Raw genomic sequence first — 13,283 nt, 5'->3', positions numbered from 1 at the left:
TCTTGCTGGCAGGGCGGGGATGTTCCCTGAGTGGCGCCCGCCGGTCTCCTGGTTCCGGGCAGGAATGTTTGGGGCCCCGTGGGCGGCAATGACCGGGCCCGGGTCAGCGGCTGCCCCACAGGTCTGTTAATAGGTGAACCATTGACAGACACAGGACATCGGGTCATCCATGGCTGGGCAACAGAGGGTTGCCATAGCAATGCCTAAAACAGAACCCCAGGCCTCCGAGTGTCAGGATGCAGGCTGGGCTCTGGGGGAGCCAGGGTGCGGGGCACCTCAGACGTACGCATCCAAACCCAGCTCTTAAAGCAGAGGCGCGGCTGCTGAGATGGAGGCCACGGGGCAGCCTGGCCTGCGGGGGGCTGGGGAGGGGTCACCAAGTGCATCACAGACCCCTCACCTGCCTTTACCAAGAAATCACAGCATTTCCTCACAAAGGAACCTTAGGAGACTGCCCTTCACTTCACGGCTACATCAACTCAGGTTAACCTGGCCAGTGGCCACGCCGGGGCTCCCCCCCACCCCCAGGCCTCCTGCTCCCTGGCTCTACGTTTCTGAGCCTCAGTCTCTCCTTCTTTAAAATGGGCTGGTGTCAGTCCTGCCAACCTCAGAGACTCCCTTCCTGGACCAAGAGGAGTGGTGCACCTGCAGAGTCCCAGCAGGTGAGGGCCGTGTGACTTGGGGGGGGTCAGTCCTGGCCGTGGGCAGAATAGTGACCCCTAAAGAGCTGTCTCAGTTCTAAACCCCAGAACCCCCAAACGCAACCTTATTTGGAAAAAGGGTCTTTACAGATGTAATTAAGGTAAGGATCGAGATGAGATCATTCTGCTGCATTACCTGAGTAGACCTTAAACCCAATGAGTGGTGTCCTTAAAAGGAGAGCAGAGACACAGACGCAGGAAGAAGGCCACGTGACCTTGGAGGAGACAGAGCCGGGAGGGATGCGGCCACAAGCCAGGGATGCTGGCAGCACCAGAGCTGGAAGAGGCCGGAAGGACCCCGCCCTCGAGCCCCCTGCGGCAGCAATGACCTGCCCACACCTCGATTTCACACTTCTGGCCTCCAAATAAATTTCCGTAGCTTGAAGCCTCCCAGTTTGTGGTCATCTGTTACGGCAGCCCCAGGAAACCAGCACAGCCCTGCGGGACATGAGCTGCCCACCAGGGGAAACAAGCTCTACACTGTCTGCAGGACGGGCGGTGGAGAGAGCCAGGACTGGGCTCAGGAGGAGACAGCAGGGATTCACATCCCTGCACCCCCTCGGAGGCCAGGTGTCCTCAGACCCTTCATTTAACTCGGTTTTTCACAGGAAACAAGCAGAAGCAGCAGCAACAGCCCCTGGTAAGTCCCCACAGGTGAGCCCAGGGGTGCGCTCTCAGCACAGACCGGCACAAGAAAACCCCAAACTTCGCTGTTACCAGCCATCGGGAGGAAGTTGGCCCCCAGCCCCTCCAGGAACCGTTCCCCTTCGTCATCAGCCAGACACTACCAGGCCAGCACGGGGCCTCCCAGTTCCCACCTCCCACCTCGGTCCCCCAGGTCTGATTGGTGTCCTTGGCCGGTGCCCGGTGTCCCACCCCCCAACTTAGCAAAACTCTGCAAACCCACCCTTGCGTGCAGTGAGGCTCCGTCTGAAAAGCCTTCGGAAAGCTGCGTTTTGGAGCCAGATCTTTTTTTTTATTGCTTTCCGGCTCCTGGCAGGTGGGGTGGGAGTGGGAGTGGGGGGAGTGCAGGAACGTGCTCACGGGGCTCCGAGTAGCTGACAGCTCCAGGGAAGGAGGGGCCGCCCCACTCCTCACGCTCCTTCCCTGTGACCTTGGGGCGCCCTTGAGCACACAGCCCCACCTTCTCTCTTGCTAATCTCTAGCAGCGGAAGGTCATCAGGTATCTCGAGCCACACAAAGAATGTCAGGTCTCCCTAAAAGCACCTTGGTGTGAAAGGGTCTGCTGACCAGAGCACACGGGAGGTTTCTCCTCGAGGTGGAGAAACAAGCAGGAAACGTCTTTGTGTGATTGTGTCTTCAAGTACTAATCAGACACAGAGGGAAGCCAGTGAGAGGTAGGAAATAGAGCCTAGACCCTGCTCGTGTCTGTTGCAGGCATGTGTGGGGGGGGAGGGGGGGTGTCCTCTGTGTGCACATGTGTGTACATGTATGTGCAGGTGTTGTGCATGTGTGTGTGCATGCCTGTGTGCGTGTGTGTGCATGTGACTTGCTCTGTGTGTATTTGTGTGTGTGTGTGCGTGTGACTTGCTCTATGTGTGTGTGTGTGCATGTGACTTGCTCTGTGTGTATTTGTGTGTGTGCGCGTGTGCACGTGACTTGCTTTGTGTGTGTGTGTGCACGCACGCATGTGCACTGACTTGCTCTGTGTGTATTTGTGTGCGTGTGTGCATGTGACTTGCTCTGTGTGCATGTGTGTGTGCACGTGTGCACGTGACTTGCTCTGTGTGTATGTGTGTGTGCACGTGTGCACGTGACTTGCTCTGTGTGTATTTGTGTGTGTGTGCGTGCGTGTGCACGTGACTTGCTCTGTATTTGTGTGTGTGCACGTGTGCACGTGACTTGCTCTGTGTGTATTTGTGTGTGTGCATGTGTGCACGTGACTTGCTCTGTGTGTATGTGTGTGTGTGCGCCTGTGCACGTGACTTGCTCTGTGTGTATTTGTGTGTGTGCGCGTGTGCACGTGACTTGCTCTGTGTGTGTGTGTGTGTGTGTGCACACGTGTGCATGTCCTCTACTCGGTTCTGTCTTCCTGACAGCAGCCTGCACACACAGGTGTAGGGCCGGCTCCCCTCCCCTGACCCTGCAAACTCAACTCTCCGCCCGGGATCGTGGGGTAACCCCGCAGCAGCAGAGCCCCACCCGCAGCCTGGCGAGCCCGGCATCAGGGAGTTGACCCCGATGTGGGCCATGTAGGGGCTGCAACCTTCCGCAGGCCTCCCCTCATCTGGCCCTGGCCTGGGTGGGAATCCACTTCCCGCACCTCCACTCCCGTCCTGAAGGCCGAGGCAGGTACTGGGGGCAGGCACTGGCCCCTGGAAACAGGTGCAGGCCTCATCCCTCAGGTCCCATCCCTCGGGCCCCCTTTCAAACTGAGGTCTGACACGTATGCATAAGCCTCTGGGTCTCAGCCTGCTCCCAGGCGGCCACATGCAGCATCTGGTTGGCGGGACCTCTGACCCCGTGATCCGGCCGCCTGTGTCAGGCTCTGGGGCTGCCTGCCGAGCCGAGTCCCTTCCTGGGACGTGGCAGGACCAAGGCTGCTCTGAGAGTCTTCCCAGCAGAGGCCGCAGGGGCCCGGGAGGCCAGTGGCCTGGGAGGGCTGAATACCACGTCATTCTGTGTGGGAAGAGATCCCGCCAGAGCCGCAGGGACCCCAGTACAGTGATGGCCTGCCAGGCAGAGACTGCCTCTTTTTCAGATGATTTTGCAAACAGGCAAATGAAACAAAAACTGCTTATTATAAAGAAATACCGCTGGCTCCCTTTGGGGCTTTTTGTGTCTGTTTCAGTGTCCTCTGCTGGACACTGGCTCCCTGGGTCAGCATAGGGGTCTCCCAGAGCTCTGTGGGGCCAGCCCAGCCCACACGAGCGAGGCCCTCTGTGGATGTGGGCTGCGGCTGCTTCCCGAAGGCTGGACCCGTGAAGGTGACCTTTGAGACAAGATCCGCGCCTCCTTCCGGCGAGGTCTTGGAGGCCAAGACAAAGCCTCTGCTGCCATCTGGTGGTGAGTCTTGGAATGGCAGGTGGTCATCTGGGAACTGGACACCCCTGGGAGAATCTAGTCCACCACCCTCGTGAACCGGTAAGGACGGGAATCTGATACCCAGAGGGCTTGATAAATCTGCCGTGCTCACGCAGCGAGCCGCCTGCAGAACAACCAGCCTGGCTTCCTCAGTGCCTCCTGACTTGCTGGTTAGGGGTGAGGCTGTATAATACCCATCGGGTAAGGGTTCCGAGTCCCGCCTTTGAGGTCAGGCAGACGGGCTGGGTCCTGGCCAGGCCCTCACCGATGGGGAACGCCGGGCAAGGGACTCAGCCTCCAAGCCTGGGTTTCCTCCGTAACAGTGGAGCCTGTTACAGGCGGCGGGGCTGCTTGAGGGCTGCCAGCTGCCAGGGTGGTTGGCATGGTGCCTGGCACACAGTAGGTGCTCAGTAAATGCTCTTCCTGCTGCTGAGGAGGAGGAGGAGGAGGAGGACGTTATGACGATGGTGCCGAGCTTGCTGCTCAGGATGAAAACGAGACCCCAGGAGGGGACAGGGATCGTTCCCGCTCCAGAAGCACGACGTAACCACAGCCAAGCATCCTGTTGGCTGGGATGAGCAGCTGCCCCCTCCCCTCCCAGAGCTCCACAACGCGACCTGAGCCCTGAGATGGGAGAGGCGGCCTCCGGCGAGACTGCTCTCCCCGCACCCGTCCCGCCCATGGAGGCGACCACTCTTACTCTGTCACGTCCCGGATTAGCCCGGTCGTAGGTGTCTCTTGGAGAAATATGGGACACACAGACTCCGGGACTCCAGCCCCGCACGGTCCGATTTGCTGGGTCTGGGACAGGGCCCAGGAATCTGTATTTGTGCAGCACTCTGGGTGGGTCCCAAAGGCCGACAGGTTTGGGGGACCCATCCCACCTTCATGGTTCTGGTAGAGGGGACAGACACGTGTCCTAGAGCGGGCAGGGCCAGGCTCTGGTGGCCCAGGACTGTCTGGGCAGTGCCCCGCCCCCCAGGAGAGATGTGACCAGAGGTAGACCCTTGTCACCTAACCTGGGTGAGGAAGGGCCGGCAGGCAGAGGCACAGCAGCAGGCGGTGGGGGCCTGGCACCTGCACAGGTGATGAGCTCGGGCCCTGCATCAGTAGACGGACACGCGCTTGGAAGGAGCTTGAAGGGAGGGGGAGCAGACAGTCCTCGGGGTTCAGAAGTTCCTCCTGCAGCAGCCCGAGGGGCGGATACCGGCGGGAGCACCACGGTCAGGGACCTGGTGGCCGTCAGATCCCAGAGCGCGCCGGGCAGCCGGAGCCCAAGCTGTGCTCCCTGCTTGCGTCAGTGCAGCCTCCTGTCCGGCCAGCGTCAGGCAGACTCGCCCTCGGCTCTGCAGAAGACGGTGGTCAGCTGGGTGCCTGCACAGAGTCCGCGTACTTGGCTGACGGCAACCATGGTGGGTGGGCCGTGTGGGGAGACTGTTCCAGAACAGACCCTAAGACGAGGAAGCTCGGACGCCAGCTGACGCGGCAGCCCCAGACGGGCGAAGGCCACCGGGATGCAGGCTGGGCCTCCTGGGCCCAGGAGGGGCCGACCCTGGCCCTCTGTCAATGGCCTCAGGAGCTGGTCGTGCCCCAGAGTCCCGGGCATCTCCGCAGGTGCAGAGCAGCTGTGGGCCAGCCCTTGGGCCCCTTAGCTTGAGAAACGCCCAGGCAGGGAGGAGAGCAGAGAAGGGGCGTGTACCGCCCGGGGGCCCTGGGAGGACAGCGGGGCGAGGCTTTGCCTCAGGAGTCCAGGCAAGGTGGGGTCTCCCAGAGTGCTACCATCAGGGAAAGTCCTCTCAGCTCCCTGCCCGGGCTGGGCCCCAGTGCTCCCTGCAGATCCCCAAGGAGCTCCATCCCGGATTCCCTGAGCCTGCTGCGTGACCTCACACCCCTCCCCAGAGGGCCAAAGCCTGCATATTCAGGCCTGTATTAGTCAGCTCGAGCTGCCATGAGGAATGCCATAGACAGGGAGGCTTAAACAACAGAAGTTCATTTTCTCACGGTCCTGGAGGCTGGAAATCTGAGATGAAGGTGTCACAGGCCTGGTTCCTCTGATGTCTCCCTCCTGGGCATGTAGACGGCCATCCCTTCCCTGTGTCCCCGCATGCTCATCCCTCTGTGTGCGTCTGGGTCCTAACCTCCTCTCCTTGTGAGGACACCAGCCCTATGGGATTAGGGGCCACCCTCATGACCTCATTTTAACTTATTCACCCCTTTAGAGACCCTCATCTTCAAAATAGTCACATTGTGCAATGCTGGGGAGAGGACTTACATCTGGATTTGGGGATCACAGCTCAGGCCGTTACCAGGCCTGGGCAAGAACCACAGTGAACGCAAGACCAGCGGCAGTTCAGCCGCTAATGACAGCTCAGTTCTGGCTGCAGCCAGACCGACAGGACCTCTCAGCACCCCAGACCCAGTGCAGTGATAGGCCAGGCTGTACAAAACGGAAGGTGCCCTCTGGGGGGACCCGGGAGGAACAGGGGCTTCAGAGACTCTGATTTTCCAAAATACCTGCCCAGCCCCCAAGTGCAGTGGCCATTTATGCCGCCTACCCAGGGTATGCCCTTCTCCACAGGTGTGGGTGAAAAGGCAGGGCGGCGGCAGGGGGGCTTCCTGTTGGAAGGAGTCTGGTGGGGAGGGGTTGGAAAGGAGTCTGGAGAAGCTCCCACGGGGTGAGGACCCTTCCCTAGATGGGGCCAAACCCGGAGTGACCCCAAGCTACAAGGGCGCAAGTGTGTGTGTGTGTGTTCTCACGAATGCCCTGCTTTCCACTTAAATCCACGTGACAGCAACGGTTTCCCTGTGTGTTAAGCAGGGCTCACTTTTGGAAATTCTCCCGTGTGTCCTCCCCTCGTGGTGTCCAGTTTCTCCCGGGAGGAGAAGCGCGGCACCACCGCAAGGAGCGTCCCGCTGGGCCCCGTTGGGGTGCCCAGGGCCCCGGGCCTCCGCTCCCCAGGAGAGCGCCCTCCACATGGCCTGGCAACACCTGCAGTGCCCGCCAGCCGGGGCATCCACTCGCTTTCCGCTCCCGGAGACCACAGCTGGCCGCCCACTGCCCTCCGCATGGTCACCGAGCAGCTGGCGGGCCCTGGCTGATCCGCCCACCCCCTGCCGGCTCCCCCGAGGAGGCCACTAGCCTCTCGTCTCCTCCCATAGCGGGGGAGTCTGGGCAGACAGCATGAAGGCCGCCCCTCTGGGTGGGGGACGCTCAGACCTGGTCACCAGAGACCCCCGAGGACCCCGTGCCTGTTCCGGGAAGGGGGAGCCAGAGTGAGGGGGGCCCCCAGGGCGTGGTACCTAACAGGGATGGGCACTTCTGACTTCCAGGGAGCAAAACCCCAAGGGAGCTGGGACAGAAGTCCCCAGGGGGAGGCCAGCGGTCAGGAAATCCCCACCTGGCACCCCAGTTCCCACACAGGGTTACAGAAGGGAGCCCAGATCCTCTCCCTCCCACGTCCCCCGCCCCCTCCCCTCCTCCCTCCATCCCTCAGGGCTCTTGGAAGAACCCCCTCCTGCCTGCACAGCTGACTTCGAGGAAGCACCGGGTCTGGGAGCCAGGAGGCGACCTGGTCACTTAGAGGCGGCCAGGGCTGAACAGGGACAGGCGGACCAGTCTCCCCCGCCCCTCCCTGTCCCTCGCATGCCCACTACGGATCCCCTCGCGCCTTCTCCATCACTTTCCAAACCACCCCCCTGAAAAAGCGCGGCCAGCCCAACCACCCCCCCACCCCCCGGAAAATAGCACGGCCAGCACACGGCTAGTTGCTTGTGTCATCTGCTCTTTATTGACTGCCACGGGCTGCCTTCTCGTGGCTGCCCAGATGCCCCAGGAGCGGCACTACATAGAGGAGGGTCGGAGGGGAGGGGGTCTGAGAGGTGCACCCTGCAGAGAGCCCAGGCGCACGGGAGCCCCCGCCAGACGGACCTCACGGCACCCGGCTCGGCCCCGGTGCGGGCGCCTGCCACCGAGGGCTGAGACGCACCTGGCTGGCCCTGGAGACCAGAGGTCACCCAGAGATTGCTCAGCGAGGGGTGTTCTCTGACCTCCCGGGCAGCCTAGACGGCCCGCAAGCCCGGGAGGACGGGGATGCCGTCTAAGAAGCTGGGATGGCAGTCACTTCCACCGACTGGCTGGTGTTGGAATCCGGGTCACTCTGAGGTCTCAGCACCTCAGACCAAGGCCCCGAGCTCTCCAGGCTACTCTCTCAAACCCTCATGCCCTCGGAGAAGAGGAAAAGGAAACGGAAAAGAGGGAGGTGGGGGAGACAGACGCCCCACTTTCTAGGGCTCCCCCGGAGGGATGGGTGGCAGCCGAGGCCAAGGCCGAGCTTAGGACGAGGGTGCGGAGCTGGGCTTCTCCTCCCGCGACACGGGGATGGCCCGCTCGCTGTGGCCGGCGTCCATGCCAGACGGGACCTTGGGGCCGGAGAAGGTCAGCATGCCGTCCGCAGACAGGGAGCAGGAGAGCGCGGACTGGTCCACGTTGGAAGGCAGGCGGTAGCGGCGGTGGAACTCGCGGGAGATGTAGCCGTGGTCATCCTGGGGGGCCAGGGGAGGGCGCGGTCAGAGACGCCGCTGCAACAGGTGGCGGCGGCCTCGCACAGAGGAGGCCCTCCTGGACCGCACGAGGGTCAGACCCACGATACCCTCACGGGGCGGTGGCTGGACCGTGTGCAGGGCCCTGGGACCGCCCTGCATCCCTGCATACAGTCTGGGCCTGCCTGGGGCCCCTGGCTCTTCACAATAATGTCACCCTAACATCGTGTGAGTGGTCCTGCCCCTGGCCCTGCCCTTGGGTCCAGCTATCCCTTCACCTCTGGCCTCACAGACTGCTTGGGCTCAGGTCCCTGCCGTCCATCTAGCTGGGTCAGAAAGCCATGCCTCGACGTTCCCTTCTCCTGACGCCCTTGACCCAGCTTAGCCCCTGGCCCGACTCCCTCCCCTCCAGGTGGAAAGACCCAGAGCCTCAGCGTAGTGTCCGGGCATCTCCAGGGGCCCAGGAGGGGAGAGCAGCAGATGCAGTGGGGTCTCTCCCCCGCCTCCAGCTTCCCCACTACTGGACAAAGCCCTGGTCTCCGAGCTGTCCTGGCTGGGCCCCTGCTCCCTCGAGATAATGGGCTCCGGGCCCTTGGGCTCCGACACAAGTCAGCTGCACCGTCCTCCCGAGAGAAACTGGTGTGAAAATCTACGTGGCTTGGAGCTCGCTCCCTTGGTGCTGGCGTCTCCTGGGGTCTTTCCTAGTCCCACCCCATCACCCAGGGGATTTGGACAGGGCCCGGGATGCCGAGCAGTTCCTGAGTGGGGCTCCCCACGGGCCCCCGCTGGCCGTTCACCCGCTGCCCAGGCCTGCTGCGGGCTCGGGGTGGCCTCCTGGTCACCAGGAGGGGGCCTTGCTTGGGGATGCAGCCCCTCCCTCCGGGCCCAGGCTCACCTGCCGCTCGTTGTGCTTGCCGTGGATTTCCACGAAGTCCTCCTGCACCTTCACGGTCAGGTCCTCAGGGGAGAAGTGCTTCACGTCCAGGAAGATGACAAACTTGTCCCGGTCGGATCGGACCTGAAACCAAGTATCCGTGTGGGTCTCCACGGGGCTGTGGCTCAGGGAGGGGGCTGGCTGAGGCCCCTGCAGGGCTGGCCGGAGCAGCTGGAGTGCGGTGGCCGGGGCTCAGTCCCCAGTTATCAGAACAGAACCTGCGGTCAATGCTCTAACCTCTGCCTCCACGTGCCCGGGGGACAGAGGGACCTGGGACTCAGGACACTGTGGCCACTCGGCTGACACCCAGAGCCCCGGGGGTCTGTGGCCGCCTGGTGGGTGAGGGGTTGCCTGGCTGACTGGTGTGGGTTGAGTGGCCGGTGACAGATTGGTTGGCTGGCTGGTTATGTGTTGTTTGGCCGGTCGGTGGGACTGAGCACTTGGAATGAGGTGGCGGCCCCTGGCCTCTGCCCGCCTGTCCGTGAACAGCCCGGGGCCTTGTCTCTGCACACGGGCGTGCATGTGATGTGCCCGGCGGGTCGCCCAGCTCCTCGCACAGAAAGTGCTTCCGGCCTCCTCCCCTCCCGCTCCCCTCGCTTGGGACACTCCTGTGGGCCCCGTCGGCCCCGGAATGTTCGGCGTTTCACCAGCTCCGAGCAGGCCCCTGTGTTTTAGGCAGTGCTGACCCCTGGCACCTCCAGAACACTGGACCCTGGGAGCGAAGGCCGGTGGACTGCCCTGCCTGCCCTCGGGGCCTGGCCTCGGGCGCCCGGGCAAACTCGGGAAGAGCCCACACACTGCAGCTCTATGGCCGCAGAGGGCTTCAGACAGGAGGCCTCCTGCCAGACCTCGCTGCTGGAGGGCAAGGGCAGCCCCAGGCTGCACAGAGCTCCGTCCACCAGCGCCCGTGCCCCGGGCTGCTCAGGGGTCTCCCAGCACGTGGAGGGAAGCCACCCACCACATACGGGTCCTGAGCTGATGACAGGAGGAAAAGGCAGCAGGCCGGCTCCCGCTCCCACCCCCCCGGAGGCACGGGAGGCTCTGCCGGGGGGGAGTCGGCCTGGCCTCTGTGCGTCCAGGACGGACGAGGTGGGCTGAGGCGGGAAAGTGGCCCCGCGGCCGTCACCAGCCGCTCCACAAAGCAGGACGGGAGCGCGCAGAGCAGAGGTGCCGCACCTGCCCCAGGGCCGGCCCTCACAGAGCCCCGCTTCCCGCCCGGGCCCCCTTGCCGCCGCAGGAGGGCGCAGCGCGCAGCGGGTCTCACCTCGGAGATGCCGGAGTCCAGCACGGTGCGGAAGAGGGACTGACGGTAGTAGGGGCTGATGGTGGAGGACAGGAAGGGCAGCAGGTCGTACTCAAAGAGCCCCTCGCCGAAGAACTGGTCAAACAGCCGGCTAGGGTAGAAGGGGCCCAGGGCACGTTTGAACCAGGGGTGCTGGATGGCGATGTCCATGGCGGGCGTCGACTCTGCAGGGACCCGGGGCTGGCGGGGAGTCAGGGCAGGGGCCTCTGTGCAGCGCACTGAAGAGCTGGGGCGCACGCCCTCCCTATATACGGCGGGACAGAATGGAGGCATTAGGGGGATTTGTCTGGAAGGCGTGAGCTCAGGAGGGAGGCCGCCCAGTCAGCAGAAACGTGGGCTGGGCTGAGCGCGCACCTCTCCCAGCCCCGGCTGCAGCGCTGACCAGCCCAGAGCTCTGGATGCCAGGAGAACGGCGTCCCCAAGGGGCTTCTCTGTGCCCCCCACACTCAGCCGGTGCTGCAGAGAAGGCTCGCATCTCCCCTTTCCTGGGCGAGGGTGCTGTGTGCCAGGTACCTGTGTCCCCTGTGACCTCACGGCCACCTTACGAGTGGGAGCTCATACCCCTGGTCCACAGACGAAGAGAGTGAGACACAGAGGCTAGACAAGTGGTCCCCAAATCCCACCGCTGCGAGGCAAGGCTGCATTGTGTTTTATAACAGAATTACCTCTATTACTTCTTCCTGATTACAAACATTATACATACTTGTAAAAAATCTCAACAAAGACAGAAAATGCAGAGAAGAAACTAAAAAGCGCCCATAATGCCAGCACCGGGGAGCCCTGCTGTGGGGTCTGTGTGCATCCAGAGGGGAGGCAGGTTTGGTTTGACAAACATGGAAATCCTGCATCCCGGGATCTCCTCTGGACACCATCCCTGAGAACCTCAGGGCCTGGGAACAGACAGAGCCAGGGTCCTTAGAGCAGGTGCCCTGTCCCTGTTACTGGCCTGGTGACTGGTTGGCTCCTGTCTCTGTGGCCCATCCAGCTATGGCCCAGGATGCGCTCCGGGGGGACCTGCCACAGTTGGGGCACTCCTGGTTTTAAGGCTTTCATACTTTTCAGTAGCTTGGCCTCCGGGGGCCTTAGACTGACTCACCACCCCCTCCACACCTGCAGCACAGGAGCGTGCCGGACCCACGCCCTACCCAAGCCAGCTTTTTCATGCACAGTCCAGACGGTGAGACGCTTCTAATTCACCCTGCGCCTCCCCAGGTCCTCGTGCAGTTTCTGACCAGCGTCCACCTCCTGTTTGTGGGGTCAGCGCACCTTCAAAGCACTCAGGATCTTTGCAAATTTACCTCCAAGCCCTGGGCTTAGTGGGTCAGGAAAGAGCACTCACCCTGTACCTAAGGAGGATTTTGTCTCACACATCTAAGAAGCAACTGGTGTCAAAAGTGGGAATTTCAGCGCCTCCCTCACACAGCCCCTCCCTAACTAGCAGTGCACAGTATCAAAGTCCACCTCCCTGCCTTTCTGAGCACCTGTGATATGCATCCAGCCGGTGGCAAAGGGCCCAGAAAAAACTGGAAATGCCAACCTTTGCCCTGCACGTCTACAATTCCCTAGGGTGTCAGGCAACAAGGGCCAAATTAGGGGGCAGATAATCAATACTCTGAGGGGGTGGAGGGCACTCTCCCTGCCCCGGGCCTGCCTGAGCCCACACTGATGGTGACCTCATGGTCCCTTGCAGCCACCCTAAATGGCATGTAGGTCCCAAATCTCCCCACTTCGTAGACAGGGGGAGCAGGGTATAGAGAGGTTAAACAGGTCACCTAGCATGGAGGAAGGGGAGGGGCTTTGGTGCAGGCTGCCCACCCAGGCTGGGAGTCAACCGGGGCACGGGCAGGGCTGTGGGCAACCCCACACAGCATGGGCTGCCTGCTCCTGGGCGTGGGGCAGGGGGAGGAAGGGGCACAGACATCCAGCTGGCTGCTGAGGAGAGGGTCCAGCTGGGCCAGGCACTTGGTCAGTGCGGGCCAGAGCCACACTGAAGCTGAAGACAGAAAGCAAAGCCAGCAGTAAGGATCCTGCCTTTATGTACAATTTGATCTTTTGTTCATCATGGATTTTTTGCACCCATTTTGATTTGTTTAAACGTCACATTAAGATGTGATGTATCCTGATGACTGCGTTTGGTCCCCCTGACGCTTGCTACCTTCTCACCCTGCACCTGGCTGTCCATGTGGTCCTTCAAACAGGCTGGGTCTGCAGGCAGGGGCGGGGTACAACCTCGGCCCACGGGATGCACGGCCCAGGGTCGCTGAGGGTCCTCCAAGGTCCTTCAGACACATAGGGGTGCCCAGGCACTCACCCATGCCCCCGACCAGTGAGCTGCAGCCAGCGGGAGCCCAGGGCTGGCCTTCAGAGTGAGCCAGCACCAAGGTGGCAAACCCAACCATGCAGGCCCCAGACAGGGGGCCCAGGATGGCCGCAGAGCCCTTGGGGACCTTTCCAACCCAAGATGATGGTGCTGTATCAGTTTCCTGCAGCTGCTGTAACAAAAGACCACAAACTTGGTGGCTGAAAACAACACAAATGTATTACGTTGTAGTTTGGAGGTCAGAAGTCCAAATAGGTCTCACTGGGCTCAAATCAAGGTGTCGGCAGGGCTGGGCCCTCCTGCAGGCTCCAGGGGAGACTCCATTTCTTGCCTTTTCAGCTTCCAGAGGCTGCCCATCCCTTGACCCATGTTCCCTTCCTCTGTCTTCCAAGGCAGCCGTCACATCACATCCCTCTGGCTGTCCCCCTCTGCCTCCCTCTA

The 13,283-nt window shown here is 61.9% G+C and overlaps 1 protein-coding gene across 1 annotated transcript; it reads right to left on the bottom strand.

The window, feature by feature from the left end:
- Window positions 1-8,078: 8,078 nt before the first annotated feature.
- On the bottom strand, window positions 8,079-10,672 carry CRYAA (crystallin alpha A). The gene is made up of 3 exons (XM_007172673.2): window positions 10,484-10,672; window positions 9,181-9,303; window positions 8,079-8,288 (listed from the first exon to the last, which is right to left on the bottom strand). The coding sequence occupies exons 1-3, from the start codon at window positions 10,670-10,672 to the stop codon at window positions 8,079-8,081; spliced, it is 522 nt and encodes a 173-aa protein (XP_007172735.1).
- Between the last annotated feature and the right edge of the window lie 2,611 nt (window positions 10,673-13,283).

Source organism: Balaenoptera acutorostrata, chromosome 4, assembly GCF_949987535.1.
Source record: "Balaenoptera acutorostrata chromosome 4, mBalAcu1.1, whole genome shotgun sequence".
In the NCBI taxonomy this organism is placed as follows: domain Eukaryota; kingdom Metazoa; phylum Chordata; class Mammalia; order Artiodactyla; family Balaenopteridae; genus Balaenoptera; species Balaenoptera acutorostrata.
Note: the sequence above shows the minus strand (reverse complement) of the source record. Positions and strands in the feature narration are given on the sequence as shown.